Source organism: Diadema antillarum, unplaced genomic scaffold, assembly GCF_040938485.1.
Source record: "Diadema antillarum isolate AM-2024a unplaced genomic scaffold, OU_Dant_1.0 scf00000006, whole genome shotgun sequence".
NCBI classification, from domain to species: domain Eukaryota; kingdom Metazoa; phylum Echinodermata; class Echinoidea; order Diadematoida; family Diadematidae; genus Diadema; species Diadema antillarum.
The window spans coordinates 4,020,438-4,044,433 of NW_027270895.1; the positions used below are offsets into that span (position 1 = coordinate 4,020,438).

At 39.8% G+C, this 23,996-nt stretch overlaps 1 protein-coding gene across 1 annotated transcript in view; it reads right to left on the reverse strand.

Moving 5' to 3' along the window:
* Positions 1-23,996, reverse strand: part of LOC139715875 (microtubule-actin cross-linking factor 1-like) — a 233,456-nt gene that overhangs the window by 136,481 nt on the left and 72,979 nt on the right. Inside the window, exon 4 of the mRNA XM_071627428.1 lies at positions 4,244-4,333. Within this exon, the coding sequence (XP_071483529.1) occupies positions 4,244-4,333 (90 nt within the window). The remainder of the gene's footprint in view (positions 1-4,243; positions 4,334-23,996) is intronic.

Genomic DNA, 23,996 nt, shown 5'->3' on the forward strand with positions numbered 1-23,996 from the left:
TGAGTCTAATTTGGGTGAAAATTTCACTATTCCATAATCCAACTTTACTCTATTCATATCCATTCAACATGAACTTGGAATTAAAAAACTTGCAATTTAAAGGGATGGTACAGTATTGGCGGAGATGAGAATTGGGCTTTTAACTTTTTACGAGATACCAAGAAAACACTTATGATATAATACAGAACATACCATTTTAAGAGGAATTAAAAGTTTATTTGGTGAAAATCTGGTTTGGAAACATCCAAAAACAAACTAAAACAAAGCGACCGTAATAAAGTGTGATGGGTCCCATACTTTATCAGAATCGCTCTGTTTTGAACATATCAGCCATTTCGAAACCAATTTTCATCAAATAAATGTTGTATTCCTCATGGAATTACATGCTCTTTCATATTTCATGAGAGGTTTCTCATTATCTCACCAAAAAAATGTGAGAAACCTGAAATTTGGTCTTAACCAAAACTGTACGATCCCTTTAAGTACTTTCTGTCTTCAAAGCAGCAAACTGTCCCAATCCCATCAATCCCCCACCCCCCACACACACACGTATACACACCTTAGCATTAACACTTGGAGTCTTGTGCTACTAGTCCCATAATGAACTCACAAATCAAGTGTCTTCAAAAAGTGTTATATTTACATATAAGTATGTTCAAAAGTATCTATCATTGCAAATATTAGCTCGACTCCTGGAGGTTGGCCTATTTTCTTCAAGTAGTAGTTCAATTTCACCCGCACCTTAAAAACAAAGTATGAAATTACAAAAATAATGCTTTACCTCAGGCAATTTTGGAGATAACACTGTCTTAATCTTATACTACTATCATTATTATCAAGAACTTGTGGTTAAATGTCTTTTGTCTTCAGAAAACAACAAGGAAAAGTAGAAATTACGCGGTGCGTAATATATGTCCCCGCCGGAAGTAGCATTTTGTAGCAAAATGTGCAATATAGGTAAAAAATCAAGGTCAAAGGTCAAAGATGTCAAAGGTCAAAATTCTGTGTAAAAGTTTTGAAGCCCTCACCTAGTGCCATCACATAAAGCAAACGGAATCGAAATCGGGTTAGAAATGGCGAAGGAGTAGCATTTTATAGCCAATGTACAATACAGGTCAAAAATCAAGGTCAAAGGTCAAAGAAGGCAAAGGTCAAAATTCTGTGTAGAAGTTTTGAAGCCCTCACCTAGTGCCATCACATAAAGCAAACGGAATCGGGTTAGAAATGGCGAAGGAGTAGCATTTTGTAGCAAAATGTACAAGATAGGTCAAAAATCAAGGTCAAAGGTCAAAGAAGGCAACGGTCAAAATTCTGTGTAGAAGTTTTGAAGCCCTCACCTAGTGCCATCACATAAAGCAAACGGAATCGAAATCGGGTTAGAAATGGCGAAGGAGTAGCATTTTGTAGCAAAATGTACAATATAGGTCAAAAATCAAGGTCAAAGGTCAAAGAAGGCAAAGGTCAAAATTCTGTGTAGAAGTTTTGAAGCCCTCACCTAGTGCCATCACATAAAGCAAACGGAATCAAAATCGGGTTAGAAATGGCAAAGGAGTAGCATTTTGTAGCAAAATGTACAATATAGGTAAAAAATCAAGGTCAAAGGTCAAAGAAGTCAAAGGTCAAAATTCTGTGTAGAAGTTTTGAAGCCCTCACCTAGTGCCATCATATAAAGCAAACGGAATCGAAATCGGGTTAGAAATGGCGAAGGAGTAGCATTTTGTAGCAAAATGTACAATATAGGTCAAAGGTCAAGGTCAAAGGTCACGACTGAAATTCTGTGTAGAAGTTTCAAAGCTCCCATGTAGTGCTATCATATAAAGCAAACAGAATCAAAATTGGCTCATAAATGACAGAGAAGTAGCAAATTGAAGATTTTGATCACACACGGACGCACACACGGACACACGGACGGACGGACACACGGACGGACGGACGGACGGACACACGGACACACACACGTACGGAGCCCGTTTCATAGTCCCCTGCTCGAACTCGGTCGGCGGGGACAAAAACAGACCCTTATCAAAGCTGGGGAAGCTGGAGCATTCGTGCTGGAATGTGTGTATTTTTATTTTCGTTTTCGTTTTCTCCCCCCCCCCCCCACCCCCCATTAAAGGACAAATCCACCTTTAAATAGATGTGTGGATTGAGTAAATGCAACAATACTAGTGGAACACATCAGTAAAAGTTTGAGGAAAATCAGACAATCCATTCAAAAGTTATGAATCTTTTACCCCGTTGAGGCCGGGCTGATCTTTCTACAAAACGCATTTCCCATGGACACTGCCTGAGTATACTCGGGACTCGTCCTCTTAGTTTCTGTGCAACCATTGTTGGATGGGATTACTGCAGTTGGTGAAGTCATATAATGCGTAGAATGATATCAAGAAAATATATAGAGAATTCTACAAAATGATGGTTATTGTTTGGGGGGAGGGGGGGTTAGTACATATTCCCTAACTTGCTACTGATGTATGTTCATGGCAACATTATTCCCCTGCCTTCTAAAAGAGGTAAGTCAATTGGTCTTATATTAAGCTAGAAAAGTGTATTAAAATATGTTGAATTTTCTTTATATTTTCTTGGCATCCTTCTCTGCATGTGACATTCAACGTGTCACTCAATCCACATCTACATCATGACAAACTTGTCCTTTAACGTAAACTTGTTATTTTCCAGGCAATACTCCAAGAGTCCATTTTCACTTTTGGGGGACCCAGACAAACCATCTCCCATGAGACAGTCAAAACAGTCATTTTTTCTTCACAAACGTTTTTGGAAGCAGAAACCGGAGGAGGGAAAAATATGGTGGCCCTGAAGTACGCTCGACGACAGGTCATGTGCGCTGTGAATTTTGCGACCAGGTCGCGAAATTCGCGATTTGGGACGCCAAGTTCTTGACCCGGGACGCGAATTTCGTGACCCGGGACACGAATTTCATAACCCAGGACACAAACTTGGCGACCGAGGGACATGAACTTGGCAACCCGGGACACGAATTTGACGACCGGGGACGCAAAATTTGCGTCCTGTGGTCACGAAATTTGCGACTTTGGGTCGCGACCCAAAGTCGCGAATTTTGCGTCCGTGGTCGCCAAGTTCATGTGCCTGGTCATGAAATTTGCATCCCAAGTCACGAACTTGGCGTCCCAAATCGCGAATATCATGACCTGGTCGCAAAATTCACGGCGCACGTGACCTGTTGTTGAGCGTACTTCAGGGCGACCATAGAAAAGCCGGAGTGGTTGAAGGGGACAAGAGACCAGAGGAAGAGGGAACAAACAAGATCGGATGGCAGGAGTGATGATGATGGAGAAGCCACAAATCAAAAATAAAATCCTTCCACACGGATACAATATCTTCTACTACTGTGAAGTCTGCTGCGATTCTGTTCGTCGGATGTAAACCATATATCATGTCATGACCTTGATATATCATTGATATCGTAAAAAAGCAGTCACCAGAAAGTATGAGAGTTGATCCAAATTTGAGGTACATGTATGCATAGACAGCTATCACCCTCTTACCATCATCATCTTACAGCATCATTCCATCATCACCATGACAAGTCAATGGCCATTCTTCCTCCTCCTCATCTTCATTACTGTCTTGTTTTTATCATCATCATTTCGACGATGACAGTAATGATGAGTGTATTTTTTTTCCTTTTTGTTCTGTCATTATCATAATTATTATCAGATCATCTTCAACATCGTTTTCATCCTCATTTTCTTTATGCCAACACTACAGTGGCATACTTTTAGGATGAAGATTGAGTCAAAATTGAAGATTATGAAGAGGAAAAGGGGTGGAAAAGGAAGTAGCAAGAAGACAAGAATGGTGGCAATTTATATGACTGAAATCATCCATTGCTGTTCTGCTGTATGTAGTATGGGAAATTTATTGCAAAGGCATACAAAGTTTGCTAGGATGCCTATAAATTACCAAAATGACAGTGTAAATATTAAGCCATCCACAGCAAAGATTCTGACACCCCTCAGACTATATACAAAAGCCTACTACAATTCAGCAGACAAGTGGTTAAAGAAAACAAGACATAACATGAGTGGATAGATATCAGTTAACCCTTTCAATGCTAGAGTCTCTGGACAGTGTGTGCAATCCTATGGGGCTTTCCGTGCCAATCAGCACTCAAATCACACAGAGGGTTAAAGGACCAAGATGATGCCTTGGATGATGAGAGCGTTGGGAAGATGAGGAAGACTAAAACTGATCCACTCACTATCTTTTCTCGGCCCAGCAGCTCGAGGAGCGTGATGAGGTTGTTTCCATCCTTGAGGTCCACGAACAGGTCCTTGATTTGCTTCTTGGCCTTGAGAGACAAAACAAAAACCAGAAAAGAGGATTTATATATATATATTCACCATAAAGCCACAAAGAGACTAATTTATTATGCAAGGATAGGCAGACTTAATTTAGATGGATCTTCCTCACAGCATAGCTTCATCTTTACACTTGAAGCAAAGCATCGATTGATTTGTTCAAGTGAAAAAATAAGTGACTGAAATATGGCAAAATTTTGTTTAGAATGGAAGATTTCTGTGAGGTTTACAAGTTTTGCAATATGCATGGTGCTATACAACATCATCTCAAAAATCAGTATGTGGGACTAATATTATCTTTGTTATTGTTGTTGTTGTTCTCTTCCATGACAACAGTATTGGCAAATCAACAGTGAATATTTTAGTCTGCAATTCCAATGAAAATATCAGAATTAATAGGAATCTTATATGATCATTTGAAGGCTCTTTTTCCTTCTGCTTATTCAATTATTGAGCTAATTTTTCTCCCCATCTCTCATATTTTTTTCTCTTTCTCTCTCATTTTCCTACCATTTACTACAGAATCAGTGATAAATGTGTACAAGATTCAGAAAAAGCAAAAATTTTGTCTTTTTCTTTCCTTTCTTTAGTTTCTCCTTTTTTTTCCATCGAAAAGACAGGAGACCAACGTACTGAGAACTTCTGCAAAGTTTAATATTCACACTTCCATGTGTACTTAATGTTTCCTCGCAAATGTTTTGAATGGGTCAGGGCATAATGGAATTCACTCGTCGACGTTCACTCAATCATGAAGTCGAGGCGTTCTCCTTTTCTGCGTCGGTGGGGCGTTTACGACTGGGGCGTGATCATCTCCCCTTCCCACCGTTGACTTCCCTGTCAAATTTTTCTCCTAGTACATATATATTTTTTTCTTTTCGTCCCACAAAAGGAAAACATAGCCGTATTTGATGTTCACCACATGTTTGTCTGTACGCAAAGTTCACTGTGCAAAGACACACGCTATCTATCTTGTTCATCAATGCTCACACGTTGCATATTTGGTCTCTGCTTTTGAGAGAGACGAGACAAGTGAAAAAAGAAATATGAGGGGTTTGAAAAAGAAAAAAAAAATCATATCGCTGCAAGAGTTCATAAGTGCCACTGCGCCATGTCTGAGTTCTCACGCCCACTCTCTTTCTATTTGCTCCCCTCAAAAGAAGAACGGGGAAAGAGAAAAAGCGTGAAAACCACATCACCTACGCTGGAGACCGATAGATTTGCTCTAGACATGTCACTGAATGGCTGACTGGAACTGCTGCTTACTATTTGATGACATGAAACACCTTTGGGGACCTGGCTGGCAACGATGCTTTAAAGAAGGACATTTTCCCCCATAGATGGAATTATGTAAAACCAGACATTTTCAAGTGCATGAAACTTTGGCAAAATTCACGAGGAGCCAAAATTTGTCAAGGTACAATGCATGCATATGTTTTTGTTGTTGTTGTTGTTGTTGTTGTTGTTTTGTTTGTTTGTTCTTACACAATGCATTGAACGCAAATGGCAATTCGTGCAAGTTTCAGGCCGTGAATGTTTCTGGTTTTTACAGCATGTGAATTCGGGCAATGCAGAAAAATTAGGGAAAACATTCAGCGAGAGATTGCCTAAAATCAAACAATCTGATCAAAAGTTGTGCCATCCCAGGCCTCGAATTACCCGGGAGGCAAAAGGCAATTTGCCACAATGCCCTATCTACTTGCTGCAATGCCTCTCTCAAAATGACCATGCTTACTGCAACTCTTCCTTGCTGCCCTTAAAATTTTTTGAGAGAGAGTGCCCCTAAAACCAAAAATTGCCTGTCCCTAAAACTGGCAAAATTCAAGGCCTGCCATCCTCTCTAGATGTAGAAACTCTAGAATCTCTGATGCAAATGTGGCAGTACAGTGTATGATAATGGAGAAAATATGAAGGAATTTTACTTTTAAAAAAAAAAACATCTATTTCTCAAGGACATCAGAACTGCACTATACCTAGCTCCATCAGTACATATGGAGAATAATATTTCATCAAAATATCAACAATTCAAGGGAGTATGCACTATTCACTAAGAAATTAATGGAGATTTGGCACATTATCATATTCTTTTACTTCCCTAACATCAAAAATTGTTCTATAAATTCAATATAGAGAGGAAATAAGACAAGGAATGAACTAAACCCTTGCAAATCGGGAAATTTTGAACAGATTAAGTGATTTTTCCCAAACTTTGAGTGTTTCACTAAACTTTCTGCATTCACTATTAAAATGCGCTTGACTAAGCACATATTTTAGGAAACTGCCCTGTTTTTAGCAATGCTGCACATAAGGTTTCACTTGGGCTTCGACCCCTCATAAGTTTGTCGAGCGCAAGCACTGAGATCTAGTGCATCCTGCACAGAGCAAAGACTCTTTCACGTTTTTAAATTTGAGCAATAGAAAGACAACCTGAGAGAAGGGATCGTATAGTTTTGGTTGAGACCTAATTTCAGGTTTCTAACATTTTTTTGTGAGATAATTAGAAACCTCTCATGAAATATGACAGAGCATGTAATTCTATGAGGAATTCAACGTTTATTTGATGAAAATTGGTTTTGAAATGGCTGAGATATCTAAAACAGAGCGATTCTAGTAAAGTGTGGGACCCACACTTTATTACGATCGCTTTGTTTTACTTTGTTTTTGGATGTTTCAGTCATTACAAATCCAATTTTCATTGAATAAACTTTGAATTCCTCTTAAAATGGTATGCTCTGTACTATATAATAAGTGTTTTCTTGGTATCTCGCAAACAGTTAAAAGTCCAATTCTTATCTCCACCAATACTGTACCATCCCTTTTAAAAGATGACATGGATCTGTCTGAACAATTGACTGCATAGGATATTGGGATAATTTTCCTTTCTTTTCATTTAATTCTCAGATTTTGCAGCAAAGCAATTCTAATAATTGATAGCAATTCAACAATCAGATGTGCCTTACATGCTACAATCCTACAGTCTGAGATTTTTGCCAATTCTCTCTTGATGTAGAAAAGGTAAAAATGACTGCAACTATGAACTACACAGCCGAAGAAATTCCAGAAAGGTCCCCAATGAGGGACAGTTTGCCCAATTTACTACAGTTTGCAAATCAAAATCAAAGGAGCTCTACACAGCGTAAAATTGAGCAAATCAAAGGGGGGAAAAAAAAACTCATCGTACGATTCTCAAAGTAAAGGGCCACAACCACAGAAGTTAAGAAAACACGTCCAACAGTGACAATGATAATGTCAAATTCACGGCTCGGACAAAAGGCTTTCAGAATGTCAAGAGCGGGGCGAGGTCAGTCTTTCACGATTCGCGGGAGAAGAGAAGAATAAGAGTTTGAAAAAAAAAATTGCTGCGATGATCATAGTACAAACAACACCTGGAACCACAAACCTGAATCTTGACTCTGACCTTCCTACCTTTCGATTCATACAGTGTAGCAGAGAGATTCATTCCTTTGCAATCCTTTTCATTTTGTTGTAACTCAAATGTTAGCATACCTGCCCCTTTTTATTCGATGTATCCAAACTTCGATTTCTGTATCTGTTTGCTAACTCATCTCACTCATACATCATTCTTCTTCCTCTTCTCCCCCTGTCACGCTACTCAATCTTGACAGCTCGTGTAATTTTCCCTTCAAAAAAAAAAAGTTACCTTCCTTGGACCCATTCATACTTATTGTAAAAGTGGTTACTTTGCACGGGTAATTTTTTGCACTCGACGGGGGCCCCATTTTTTAAAAAGTTGATATGATAACAACTCTTGCTGGAATGGCAATTGTCATAGTAACGACAAGAATCCAGCTTCCTGATTGGCTGTTGCCATTGGAAGTTGTCATTTCAGCAAGAGTTGCCATCCTAACTTCTTTTATGAAATGGGGCCCGGGTATAACGATTTTTGCATGATTCTAACCTGTTCAGGACGAATCCCGAGTATACTCGGGCAGGTGTCTATTGGAAATGCGTGTTGTACAGTATTGTAGCAATATCAGCCCGTCCTCAACAGGATAATTCCGCACTATCCAAACATTACATAGTGTTACATATCACGAGCATGTTTGCATGCTTTTATTTTCATGCTACTTGTAGTTTCTGGTAGTGTAAAATGTGCAAAAAAGTCCACTTTTGAGTATACAGCACAGCAGAATTTTGTAGTATTTTGTATGGTATTATGAAATGTGAAATACCTGGTTAAATACAACAAGAAATACAGTAGTACTGAAAACGTCAATATTTTTAAGAGCACAATTAATTTTTTTGCGCTGAGCGGCTCAAAAACATCTTCACAGATTCTTGAAATGACACTGCGCAATTGTCAACCCATTCAACGTGTGCAGAGAAAATAATGTGAAGATACTTTTGTTTTTTAATTCACGCCAGCCAAAAGTAGCCCTAAATACACACACAAAAGAGTTAATGTACCACAAATATTTCCACGTTTACAGTACTTACAGTGGTAATTTAAACTTTGCGTTAAAAAAAAGTGGTATTTGGAGATGTAATTCAAACTTCACGCAAAGTACACATGTGAGCTTTGAGTGTGAGTCTTGTCGCGGAATATCGTCCCCCGCACTGCAGTATATGTCTTCATGTGAACTGACACACTTGCCCGTCTTCTTCCCATGGAAGATACAGTATTGCAATGCGCAGCGCTTACCTCAAAGAGGTGTGTACTTTCGGGCCAGAAAAAATCATGGCATTTTGTGAATGAGAATGGCACCAACTGAAATACCACAGTACTATTTCCGGGGTATTTTGCCTACGGAAATGGTGCTAACAAATTATGTGGTAGTTGCGACGTAAGCGCTAGCCCGATTGCCCCAGGGCAAGTGAAAATCAAAGTTGAGCAAGTGTTTTGGAACAATGAGCAAAAATGCCTGCCCAAATTGGACAAACAAAGTTTTGATGCCACCTCTTTTTCACTCCCCCCCCCCCCCCCTCAAACTAACAGAGTCAATGAGAAGCTCACAGACGTGTAACGACTGCTTAGTTATGCAATACAATTAAATTTCATTTCACCAAATTTCCAACACTTATATGAAGAAGCCCCCATGCAATTCAACACCAACACTTAATCAAATGAAGTTTGTTACTCCAATGTGTTTATTAAAGCATGTGAAACAATGTGTGCTGTTTATTCAAATAACTGTGTTTTCAAATGAATACTTGACTTACAAGTCATTTTGTAATATCATTTTCAAATATGTTTGGACTTTGTTTTCAGGCAAGTAAAATTTATGTTCAGGCAAGCATTCTGCAAATATTTAGAAATTTGCTTGCCTGATCGGGCAAGTGGTAAAAAAAAAATTATGTAGCACCCTGCCACAGTAAGTCTCTTGTGAATGCACCTACAGATGATTTCAATGCTTTTTCTCCCTCGAGCAGCGATCTTTAGAGTGCCGATACATCGACTGATTCTTTAAATCTCATCTACCCCTTTTTTTTTCTATTCACTCTGAAAATATCTCTATTAGTCATTCACTGTTACAATCAAACATTCACCGTCACAATGCAACATTTTTTTTTTATATAAAGGAAAAAAGAATACCATGCTGTCAGCCTCGAGAAAATACAACGTAGAAGATGGAATTTGGGGCACTCCTTGAAGAAAAGGAGAACGAGAGAGAGGGTAGAAAAGAAAGAGAAAGAGATGACAAGAAAAGAAAAAACAGGCATAGACAGAAGGAAGAGAAAGAAACTTGGAGGCGCAGCTTCCTCTTGCTCTACCTATTGAAACATTTTTACTGATGGCGTCTACCAGACAATGATCAAAAAGGCCATGCATATGTACGAACATCCATGAGGGAAACTCATGAGTGCTCATAAAAAGAAAAGAAAATGCATGGCAGAATATTCTCTTTTTCATCCCCAATATGTCCCTTTACGGCACACTCTCAAACACAAACATATTTAAAGCGATGATATAGTTTCGGGTGAGATTGGGGTACGGGTTTCCAACATTTCTTTGTGATGTTTTCTTTTTTAGGTAATGAGCTACCTCTTATGAAATATGAAAGAGTGCATAATTCTGAAAGGAATTCAAAGTTTATTTGATGAAAATTGGTTTTGAAATGGCTGAGATATCCAAAACAGATCAATTCTAATAAAAGGCGAGACCCCCCTTTTATCAGAATCGTTCTGTTTTGCTTTGTTTCTGGATATCTCGGCCATTGCAAAACCAATACATTTTATCAAATAAACTTTGAATTCCCCTCAGAATTGCATGCTCTTTAACATTTCATATACAGTGGTTTCTATAAGTATGTTGCAAAAAGTTAGAGCCTGAATCCTCATCTCAACCAATACTACACCATCCCTTTAAGAAAGTCTGGCGGAGACACTTGGCCAAGTTGATTCTGATATTGCGTGCCAATAACTAACAAACTTTAGTGGACAGGGAGGGGGTAGCCATAATCAAAAAGTACCATGGTACATGACCATAATAGGTTTCCCCCCTAATGGTAGCAGTACTTTCATGGGTAAGAAAACCCAAAATGGCTACATTTTCTCATAGCGCAAGTGAGGGGGGGAGGGGAGGGGGGGGCCGGTCCTCACCTTTATCAATTTCAACGCTTTTATCCCTCATTACCTTGGGCTTTGGAAGCTTAGGCGCACTGGAATCTTGACAATGAACCTTTACACCACAAAGTGGCTGTGTTCCGCACCCACTTTGCGGCTGAGCACGCCGTCATCCCCCCCCCCCCCCCACCCCCAAAAAAAAGAGAGAAAAAAGTTCTCTGAGTGGGTGGCGCATAAATCACCGGCATTGACTGCTGATGTCAAACAGATCCCACAAATAACAAAGATTGAAATTAAATGCAAACTATGACTCATGCTTTCATTCTTATATTTCTCCTTGTAGCAATTGTCCTTCTTTGCCCTACCCTGGATATCACAGGTTCAAAGAGGGGAAAATTACATTTTTTGTGATTCTCATGGTCGTTTAAATGCCCAATACATCAAGGAGTAGACCATTTTCCTCAATTTTTTTCCCCTCTTGCTTGTATTACTCTTTGCTGTATTTAAGTTTTCTATGGCTTTGCCGACCAGTAATCTACATGGGCAAGTGTTAAACCAAGGCACATGACAAGATATTACACAAACTTAATTCTCTTTTCATTGCTTGGGGGGGGGGGGGAATGAATCAGAACAGAACAAAATGCTATACCAACTGAGCTGTAGCCAGTTCATGGCAGTAACATGATTAAGTTGGAAAAAATACCCAATGCTTCAACTCCTTTTCATTCCCTCTGGACTTATTCACATTTCGAAACTAATCCCACTGTGTTTCCAAGGACTTCCAAAAACAGAAATGGTAAGAAAAGGAGTTTTGACAATAATCCTTTTATTAGTTGTGATATAGTCATGTGAGCAAGAGAAAAAGTTGTATACCTGTGGTATCCAACAGGTCCATTCACAACACCACGGTATAATGAACCATATTTCAACCAACAAACAAATAAACACAACAAAAAGTATTGAGATAATAGTAACATCTTCATGCTGAAGACACACAAGGTGGCATGACATGGCTAAAAATCAAGCTGTGATGAGTTTGCCACTAGAGGGGGCTATTACACTTCAGACAGCAGCTGAAGCAGCAACACGCAAGACCTATAGCTGCTATGACTCCTCAGCAAAATGAACCAGAGAAGTTGATTACATCATGCCGCTATGATGCACGGATACAAACCAATATTTCATTGTCCAGTGGGAATAAAACGCTCCAAAAATGACTTTAAAAATCAACAAGATGCTGTTTTCCTCGCCCGTTCAATGATGCCGCGCATTCAGCAAGATCAAAAACATACCGAGTGAGAAAACAAAACAGAATGGCAAAGGGCCGCAGAGGGATCGAAAAAACCACAGACTCTTCCCGGGATATAAATCCCGTCTCTCATTTCACAATCACGAGCCCCCCCCCCCCCCCCCTATTCCTGAACTCTTGATCCAAAGTCGCTGGAGGAACTCGATCCTCAAATAAACATCTCCCAAAACTTTTTCTCCCACGTGTCTTTACGAAGGAGACCGCTGCCACTTTCTCTTTCTCTCCATCTCGTTTTTTCCTTCCCCACCCCCCTCCCTGGAAGACTTCTTCCACGGAGAAAAACAAAAATAGATAAGTTGTACAGATTGTTTTTCTCCTTCCTCTTTTCCCTTCATCCAGAGACCAGGAGAGGCAATGTCTGTATATTTGTCTGCATAAACAGTCTATAAGTTCCCTCCCCCCCCCCAAAAAAAAAGTAAAAGTTTCCAAAACATTTTCCAGAGAGTCATCATCTGTCACCCATTACCTAAACCCACCCCCTCTGTCCATGTGTCCCTCCGTCTGTTTCATTCAATCTCTCTCCCACCCCCTCTCTCTCTCTCTATCTCGCCTTCTCTTTCTTGCTGTAAGTTACGTTGGCACGCATTTATCCTACCAGGATATAGGACTTGTTTCTTTAAATTGAACAGAAGAAGAGTTTTGAATTCATGGCTAAACCAGTAAACAACGTAAACGTAGGTGCCAGTTAGAGAATTTCTGATGATCTTTTTTTCATAACTTGTAATCTCATACTGCTTTTCCATTTTACCAGCAATAAATCAAATGTTGTATTTATTCTGAGCATTTGTATGTGTTCATGTTGGATGTGGCTGAGGGAGACCGACATGTCCCTTCCAACACAGCCGCAAATAGCTCAACCGATTTAGTCGACATTCTATGCAAGACACGCAAGGTGGGATAGATCATCAACAGGTGGGTTGAGATGATGAGGATGACGATGATGATGATGATGACGATGATGACGATGATGACGATGATGACGATGATGACGACGATGATGACGATGATGACGATGATGATGATGATGATGATGACGATGATGGTGATGATGGATGATGATGACGATGATGATGGATGATGATGGTGATGATGGTGATGATGATGATGATGAGGAGGAGGAGGAGGAGGAGGAAGAGGAGGAGGTGGAGGAGGAAGACAGAGAGAGAGAGATAGAAGGAGGGGAGGGAGAGATGGTTGGAGTGGGGTAGGAGTGCATCAAGGTGTACATAATTCCTGGCTAACCCTCCTCGTGACATCGCCAGATTTAGATATAAACTCAGTAGCATGGGGATATCATGCAATTGGAGGGCTGGTCCAACTGGGATATGTTCCGGAATCCCTGAAATGAATTACGTATCTAGCTTTATCACTGATCTGTACGTACAACATACACACACAACCAAAGAATATCAACTGGAGTCAAACGTTACTAAAACAAACGCTTTTATGTACATAAATCACTGGAAGGCAATTCTATTCTAGGTAATAGTAGGCCTGATTAGTGGTGGTTTTCAAATGTACAGTGTACCGTGGTGGGCAGCGAGTAAAGATTTATTCAATCGCGCGAACATTCTCTTCCGACGCTATTGAGTCTTTTGAGCCAAAACATATTTCTCAGAAGGGCTCGGAATTCATCTTTCACCATTTCAAATTTGCTTCCAATACAACAAAAGGGGCTACCAAGAAACTTGTCTGGCTGACACAATTTGCCAGGATATTGAGTTGTTTTTGGAGTATTTTGAGATCAAAGGTATAACATAATTTTGATCACATGCATATAACTTTTATTCCCTAAACTGACACACCCTCCCCATTCAGTAGTAGGCAGTTAGAATGTTATGTGATGATCAATCATGCCCTAGCAATTGTATTTTCCAACAAGTTGAATGAGATTCACTCGAGCACAGAAGATCGGTGAATACTGCTGTGGCCCAATTTGTCAATTATCGATTAATGGAAAATTATGTCGCAACCACGATAGGGCAAGTTTTGAGATTGTAGTACTTCAGGTAAACTTTTTTTGGCTGGTATTTCAACTTTTCTTTGTTACCAAATAGAAATTGTGTTCTAACAGCATTATTTAATATGCATAAGTGTGCACTTCAGAGCAAAAAATTGACAGTTCTGCGGGCATATGAAAAAAATATGTTTTCAAGAAAAGGAAAGAACAATTGTAATTCACTTCACTTCTTTTATCTGATCTACAGTAAAAGGCAATGCACACACTGAACACCCAACAATGAACCCTGACTCCACATTTTGCAGAATAATGTGCAAACAGCCTTTTCTTCTCTTATCTCTTTTGATCATGTGTTTGATCATGTACGCTGGCGAACTCTTCTATATCAACTCCAACGCCCACGCATCATTTTGTTACGTCTTCTGCCACCTTAAACATAGATAGCATACATGCCCGACTGTCCTATTCTTTTTGTTTCTTTTGTTGATTTACATATTTCTCTCCACATATCTTGTTACATATCTCTTCTTTTTTTTTCTTCTTCTTCTTCTTCTTCCTCTTCTTCTTCCAATGACTGAGCTGTTCAGGTGTCCTCTCATTCCGGTTCCAACCAGCCAATCAATGGTTAATCCACGTTTTGCCGCGGTGCACGAGACAATTTCGCGCCTTGAGGGGGCGACTTCCGAGTTTAACCGAGTGCAGTACTTCATTGACAATTGGATGAAAACCCTTGTCTGTCAGACGTGACGCAAATAAAGGGCAGACAACGACACTGTGGTGCGGGAAGAAATTCTATGATGACTATGCGTGTGAAATCAAGCATGTAAAACTTTTAAGGCGATAGCCATGTTCCACTTCCAGCAAAACCAGAGAACTACACAAAGGACTTAATGTTTCCTTCTCTTTACACTTTCAGTTTCAAACTTTGCAAAAGTCAAATGTCAATCAAAACTCGCTCCCTAAAGCAGGTCCTCTGGACAGACTTGGCCAGATTTCAGATTATTTCTTCTTTCTTTGTTTTTTCTTCGCCCCATTTTCTACTCATTCATTCAAAAGGACACTGTATATGCCTGCAAAATGACATAAAAATGATCTCTTTAACATAAAACAGTGACAGCTATCTTCCTCCATTACCTCCTCCCTTCTTTTATAACCCCTCCCCTCCCCTCCCCTCCCCTCCCCTCCCCTCCCCTCCCCTCCCCTCCCCTCCCCTCCCCTCCCCTCCCCCTTCCCCTCCCCCAAATTTGCTCCCACCAAAAAGGAAAGCCAGGTTTAATACCCCACAATTGTCGCCTCCCTTCCAAGAGTGTTAAAATGTTATGGCAGAAAGCCAAAGGATGGTGCTCAAATTATCCTTTGTTCGATAGGACAAGTGTCTGTGGCAATCCATTATTTATCCTCGCCCCCCCCCCCTCCCCCCCCCCCCCCCCCACACACACAGGAAGACTTAATCTACCACATTAATGCTCTTTGATATTTTAAGTCAATGCACTCCTGCCAGAAGAGAATATTTTGCTAGCAATACTGCATGTTTGTTTGATTTTTTTTTAAGTGCAAATTTTGTTGTAGGTGTTTGTAACCATAATCTTCCATATAAACACAACACATACTATTACGACCTTCTTTATTTTAATATACCTACCTAGTTAGCACCTGTTTACCAAGAATAGAATATGTGTTTACAGGTGGGTATGAAACTGGCTTGATCTGTTGAGTCTTAGATTGGGAGCATTTCCTAGCATTAAAGGGGGTAAACGACTGGGCACAACTCTGTACAGGTTGGGTAAACATTCATTTCTGTAGGCCAAGCACTGTGGCATGCACCTGTAATCCAGCTACTCTGGAGGCAAGGGCAGTGACATAGGATCAGTCGGTAGCGCGTCTGCCTTCAGATCCACAGATACCGGTTCAATTCCCGAGTCTGGACTGAGCAATGTTGCGTGTAATCATACCGTCCCCTCTAGTTAAGAGGCAAAAACACTCTGTCCTTCGAACAGGACACTTAAATGGAGGTCCCGTGTGTGAGTTACCCACGACTCACGCACTTTTAAAAAAAAATCCCACTACATTCATTCATTCATCACAAGGAGCCGGACGCCAACCCGGTGAAGTGGTCCCCCTAACCACCTTCATAAGAAAACGGGCGAATGATGCCAACCCTTCATGGTTTGCCCCAGGTGATTAGCAATAGTCAGCAAATGGTTATCAACCAGGGACATTGTACCGTACGCTAGAAGAAGGAGAAGAAGTACTCTAATGATTGGTTTCAAGAAGCTAAAATCCCCTGAAAATACATAATCTGTTTGAATTCAGCTGGACTTTTGAAGACAAGTGTTTGAACATGGGTGTATGCAAGGGGGGGTTGGGAGGGTCGTACGACCCCCACGGATTTTAAAAAGGTCCACTTTTTGTCAAAGACATTTTTGTTTTTTGAGGGCTGTTTACCCTATATACAACAGGAAAAAAGTGACCAGGTGGTGTTCCAGCAAAGTGTCAAAAACCTCGTAAATTTCGTAACTTAGTTTCAATATGCCATACCTTATTTCTAAGCCGCACTGCCATGCCGAAAAAGTCACTTTTGTATGCACCAAATGGCCCCATTTTAAGATATATATAAAATTCAAAAACTCCCTACCGTGGCTCCACACCGTCCCCCCCCCCCCCCCCCGCTCCCTCGCAAAGGTAAAGGTCCAAAAATTTTGATTACGACCCCCCCCCCCAGAAAAAATCCTGGATACACCCTTGTTGAATATACCTCGCTCTCTATGAAAATGGACTATTCTGCAGATACGATCTAATTTGACAGTCCATTACTACATGAAGAACAGACTAATCTCCAGAAATTATCTACGGGTATAGAAATTGTTGGTAAACCGCACTACGTGTGGATAACACTGATCACCACAGTTCATCGGACTACAGTATGTGAGAAGTGTGCTTACGCTGACACAGCTACACTCCCTTTTTCTTTGAAAGATGGTTCTCTTCCTTCGTTACAATTATGTCGCCAAAAGATCAAATAACACCCGCGTTTATCGCGCACAGCTCAATGTCCAAACCAAGTCACTCACAAATATTGTTTTTGCTTCAACAGATAGGCTGCTGATGAAGAGTGTTTACAAACATTTTCGCTCTCTGTGAAAATGCACAATTTCTGATGACCTAATGATTTCAATATACCAGCTGTTTATCTAGATACAGGGCAGATTATTCTAAAAGAAATTATCTGTGGATGTAGGAATCGTTAGTAAACTGCACTTCCTGTTTATATCTTCCTGTTTGTTTGTTTGTTTGTTTTTCTTCTTCTTTTTCTTCTTCTTTTATTACATAAAATTTGGCAACCTTACATCATCATTCTGGTCTTATCTTCTATCCGTTCTCCGTTTCTTTTTCACTAACACTGATTACTCGGGGCTTACAGCCAAACAAGCTAGCTTTCATGTAGGTCCCGTCATACTTCTCTTTGATCAACCCCATTTCGATTTCGATTTTGACCAGTTATCATTACATGTAATTACTGTGTTATCACCATGTATATTGTTTGTTTTCTGCACATTGTTCACAAGGTAAAAGAACTTGTCTGGTTTCTGTTGTAATGTTCACAAATGAGAAGTATGAAAATAAAATGAATTGAATTGAATTGAATATCAACACTGCTAATTATTTACCACAATTTATCAGATTACTGTAGGTGAAAAGTTTGCTTCAGCTGAAACAGTTACACTCCCTTTTTCTTTGAAATCTTACTGTATTTCTTTGTTAGGCTGTGTCATTTCACCAGAGATAAAGATAAACATCAGCATTTTAAATCATGTACAGCCCTACGTTCACATCCTATAATGAAGATGTTTCCTATGCGTACCGTGTTTGCTCAGGAAATCTGCATCAGTTTCATCACAGTTGGGCTTTTGAAGACAAGTGTTTGAATATACTTTGCTCTCTATAAAAGATAGAAAATTCTGAAGATACGGTTTCATTTGAACATCCATTAATTGATGTAGGACAGATTAATGCGAAGAAATTATCTACATGTGTAAAAATTGTCGGTAAACTGCACTACGTGTGGATAACACTGATGCTAAACAATCATCACAGGGCATTAGACTATACCGTACGTGAGAAGTGTGCTTAAGCTGACACAGTTACACTCCTTTTTTTCTTTGAAAGCCTGTTCTCTTCCTCGTTATAATGTTCACGTTGCTAAAGATCAAATAACATCAGCGTTTATCATGTACATACATGTACATACCAATGTCCACACCTCAAGAGCAGGGGTGTGCTGCTTGGAACGGAAGACACTTTTTCACACCTACACTAGTTGACCTCGAGCAAATACATAAAGCCTTTCACAGAGAGACATGAGCAAATACTTTTCCAATGAACTGTATCTTGTGGTACCAAGCATTATACTTTTTGAGAAAAGGAAAAAAGATAAAGGAGCTGCAAACATTATTAAACTATCAGTGAAAGAACAGACAATGAATATGAATGCCACAAGGATAATGCTACTGGCTGCTTTCCAGAGCATCTTGGCAAACATACAGTGTATATATATTTTTCAGACATCCAATTTGTAGTCCACGCCTTTTAATACTCTCTGCCTCTGTCACCACTGTCAGTATCCCAGAAACTGGTTTTGCTGCCCTCTAGAGACCAATATTGAGAAGCTTCATTAGAAAGTTTCTGTGTCATCACTGCAACAAATACTAAGAATAGGCATAATATTTTCCTTTTTACATCATGGCCATATGAAGACAATGAATTGAATTTCGAAACACTAAGCCTTTAACCCGTTGAAGACGAACCGATTTTGCTATAACACACATTTCCCATGGCATAGACACCTACCGGAGTATTCTCGGGACTTGTCTTCAACAGGTTAAACTCATTTGTGGCTGTTAAGATGGCAGAAAGGATGGGGAAACAAAAAAGACGATGTGCATTTGGTTTTCTGTCTACGTTTCATTATAAGTCTCACGTAGATAAGTTTCTGGGTTGTTACTCAACCCCTTAACTGTGTATTACGTTTATGGAGATTTCAGAGGTCAGTATGGAACGGGTTAATCTGATTGTACTTTTAAAAAGTCAACACCAACAACACATTGGAGAAACTACAGGAACACACACTAACTTGTTTGTTTGTTTTTTTTTACTTAACTCAAGACACAGATCTATAAGAGGCCTGAAGATGATTACTTAAAAGTGTAATCAAATTACAACAGCAAACCATAGACGAATAAAGGAAAAATGTTTATCTATCAAGACTAGATGGTGGTGTTTGGTGTTTTTGTTTTTGTCTTTATTTCACTTCAGTCATCTGCTTAGCCTTAGCCTTTGAGGCTGGTTCTAACATTAGCAAGTGAGTGTGAACAGCACCCACATTGATGTACAAGTGCAATTACCTTTTTAATTTCCATGTACTGTGCTACCTGGTGCATAACTTTCAAGCCCATGATATTCAAAGCCTGTATATCATCCGTTTTACATTCAGCGAAATTGACCACATCCATTAAAGGTAGAGAGGAAATCATATTACCCTACATGGTACAGATGCACTCATCATTGCAAAAGTAGTTCACTGTTTAAACAGTCGATCTACATACAATGTTTGTTTGTATTTCGTTTTTGTTTTGTTATGTTTGGGGATCTTTATTTGTAGGGATATTTGTAAGGATGAAGGGTCACGAAAGGTGATCCACTTTTCTACTTCTCGATCTCCCTGACTGAAGCCAGTGTTGAATGAAAGGCTTCAAGAGCATAACCTCTCACCCCTGACAAATTCACTGGTAACACTGAAAGAAGAGAACTTTAGGTCAGTGTAAACACACCCCCTGGGGGCAACCTCAGCCTCTAGAAGGGGCAGATTGAATTAAGGGGGAAAAAAATTAAAAACTCAGCTGGTAGAAAGAATGGAAAGAAAAGGGAAAATTTGAAGGTAAAAGAAACCTTCACAAGGTTGGACCTTTTCATGCTATTATTTCCCCCCACCTGAAACCAGTCAATTCCAATACAACTGCCGCCAGCATTGAGAAAGAAACTTTGATTCAAGAAAAGGAAAGACATAATACTTCCTTCACAATAAAAAAAAAGGAAAGAGAAACCTTGAAGCAGCCTCAGTCCCTAGCATCCATATGCCTGATGACTACAGGCTGAAACATGTCGCATCATTTTCCACGATTCTACAGTAAATTCTGTGAATTCTTCCCCATCCTCCATCTGCTGCTTCTATGCCAAATTAACCCATTGAGGACAGTTTGATTTTGCTACAACACGCATTTCCCATAGACACCTGCCCGAGTATATTCGGGACTCGTCCTTAATGGGTTAAGGGAGGAAACAGCTGGGACCAAAGCCTACAGAAAGATGATCACATTTATGCTCATAAATTCTGTCATGACTTCTTGAAAACAATAAAACAAAAATTATTACTATTGGGTCATTCTATTCACCTATCTAGGTGAACCTTAACCTTGGAATCCCAGATGACATTCAATTCTTGATACATTGTAAACACATAAAGTGACAAGCCTTCAAAACAGCTAAAGGAGAGAGAGAACGTGAGATGGAGAAGAAAGACAGAATGATGGATGGAGACAGTGAAGGAATAATGAAGAGATGAGGATAAAAGAAATAGAAGAACAGACTGACAGAGAAGATGAGAAAAGAAGATAGAAATTGGAAAGGAGTAAGAGAGGGAGACATAGACGAGGGGAGAGGGGGGAAGAGGGGGAAGAGGGGGGAAGGGGGAAGAGGGGGGAAGGGGGAAGAAGGGGGAAGGGGGGAAGAGAGGGGGAAGAGAGGGGGAAGAGAGGGGGAGAGGGATACTGTTTATGCTGTATATTCGCAAATATTTAGTCCTATATTTTCATGAAATTAACAACTCATAATATCTAATGCCTCCAGTAAGACAAATGCCCTGTATGTCTCAATCCAAGGCAGGGAAAACCTGTGTTTTTCTTGTGCAAAAGGATAGCACCTGGGCCTATATCTCATTCCATCCCTTTGATTATCAATCGCATATTCACGTACTCCAGACTTTGTCCTGCTCTCAAGTCCCAATTTGTTAACCCGTTGCACCCAGGAACCTGGTGGCCTGCGTATTAAGTCTATGGGCATTTCAGAATTCAGTACGGAACGGAGTTAAATGTTATGCTCCTGAAGTATGTAGCGTGTACAGAAGTTACGTACGATGTAAAGAAACATATGCAGAGAAAGGACTCGTAAGAGAAATTACCTCCACGCTCCCCAAAGTCCCAAGACATGGCAGGGACAATAGATGTTCCGATCTTTGCCTGAATTGTGTGGCAGAGGTTGAACAAAAAAGACCTCATGTACATGTACTCCCAAGACATGACATGCACAATGCATGTTCAGATCTCCCCTGAATTATTTATTCACGAGGAAGGAAACTGTCTCACGCAAAACACTTCAGTAAAGTCTTTGCCTTTAGGAAGAACATAGTAGATGAGGTTATGTCCTTGCTACAGTGTCTTCTACTCATGCACATGGAAGCCCTGGTATCACACACACACAAGGCATCTTCCAAAATTTAACCCACTAAAGACCAGTCGTGAGTATACTCAGGCAGGTCTATGGAAAATGCATGTTACAGGAAAATCAGCTTGTCCTCAACACGTAAATCATAGAAAAGTGGGGTGGAAGGGATGACCCGCTTTTTCTGATCTAATTACACCTTCTGACCAGGGGAACACAACTATTGTATTGGCAGAATACAGATCATCGGTCTAGTTAGGCCTATACACTACAAGTAAAGCTAGAGTTTCAAAACCCATATCATCTTATGTCATTTGATAGGAGAGGTCTGGCACAAAAGACTAGCAGGTCCCTGGGAAACACTTCACACTGTGCACAGCTGTAGACCAAATTGGTATTGACAGGTATTGTGTCTATGGAGTCACTCCCTGAATGGAGGTTATACCAGTCACACCCCGCTGACCGAAGAGTCTTAAAACTCAAGTTCTGGGTCAATGGGTGCCAGGGGCTGCAGACCCCTTCAGTCTTACTTCCAGGCATTAGCATTTTTTTTTCCTCTCCCCCCCCCCCCCCCTCTTTCTTTTCAACAAATGTAAATCACAGATTAAGGTGATAAGTTGCTTCTGATAGTCAGAATTTGTTCCCTTCTGCAAAGACTTCACATATTCACAATGCCACATATTCAACATAAATACTTAACTGTGAATGATATAAACCATAAACACCCAAATCAACAAAGACAACAATAGCTACAGGTATAATTTAGAACTGTGATTGAAGAAGGAAAAAAAAATTGAGTAGAGCATACAGAATGCATGATTTGCAGAATAAAGGGTTCATAGAATACTGTGTACACCGAATATTTCGCGAGGTTTTTATTTTTGCGAATTTCGCAAGTCAGGTGCTATTCGCGAAATTAAAAACACATGAAAATATTGACTCTGATCCCAATATCAATGTGACATACGCGTACACATTTTCTCCATTCAGTACAGGACTCCACGATCGCGAATTTAACCACTCGCGAAATCGTCGAGAAGTCTCGATTCGCGAAAATTTAGACTCACGAAATATATGGCGTATACAGTAACCATGTCATGATAATAGCCTAGAGTGCATAGAAATGACTATCCGGTACACCATAGCTGCACAAATTCCGGTACTCAAAGCCCTCAAGAAAGTAAAAGAGGTACAAAAGGAAAGTCCATACTGTACCAAAACGATTGCAAAAGGAAGTATTAACGTTCAAACCTCACACATTGCTCTCATTTTTACAGAATAAAAGGCAGGGTGGTCAACGAGGAGTTCGAGCAGGTCACTGCAACATGCTCAAATTCTTGTGCAGCATCCTCAAAAGCCAGCAACATGCTATGCAACATCCTCGAGAACTGGCGACATGCTCAGGATAACATGCGATCAAACACGTGAAAAACATGTATAAATTTGGTGAAACATCAAACTATACTAAGAAAATATGTGAGCCAAACGGAGCTTGAGATTGTGGCTTTAAAGGGGTTAAAAAGATACTGGTCACGAGGAAAAATTTACTCTTAAAAATGGTTCAGGGGAGGACCCCTCGAAGAACCTGTGACCCACACGGAAATTGAAGCTGGACTGGCAAACACAGTTTGCAAAGGCACTCGACAGCAAAGCCCGAAATAATATCGCTTCAAACCAAACAACAAAGTCCCTCATCTTTTTTACCTTTTCGTATACCATCCAACTTTGAACTTTTATTCACCGCCATTTGATCTACTTGTCTCTGAATTACTTTAGTCCCAAGGGGGGAAAAGTTACATGTTACTTGGTTATCTCTTTCAATATTACGATTCATAAATATTATGTTAAGGATAGGCCCAAAAATTGATCAGCTAATCTTGGGGTGGAGGGAACAAAAGCATATGTATTTTGTGAAATAGCAATATCGATCTATCAAATATTTGTTCACTTCAGTTTGCTTTTTAATTCATTGATAGAATATGGTCAGTTTCTCACTTCCCAGAGTTGACTTTTCCCTTTTTTTTTTCTTTAACAGCTGGAAATTATCATGCATAGTACTTTGAAGCATTTAAAGACAGCTTTACAAAAGTGCATGGAACCATTGTCGAGATTTTGAAGATCAAAATAAAAATCTATGAATTCTTGTCATTTATGATGAGAAATTATATTTCAGTGCCAAATGTATTTCAGTGATACTTTCACACTTACACCAAAATAAAACAAAAACAAGCATTTTTTGCTTAACAGTGGCAAAATACCCAACACAATAAAAAAGGGGAGGGGTTGATGATGAAACTTGCCAGAAATAATTATTCCTATATACCCCCTTCAAACTTCGTTTGGCGGGGGTATAATAAGGTTAAAAATA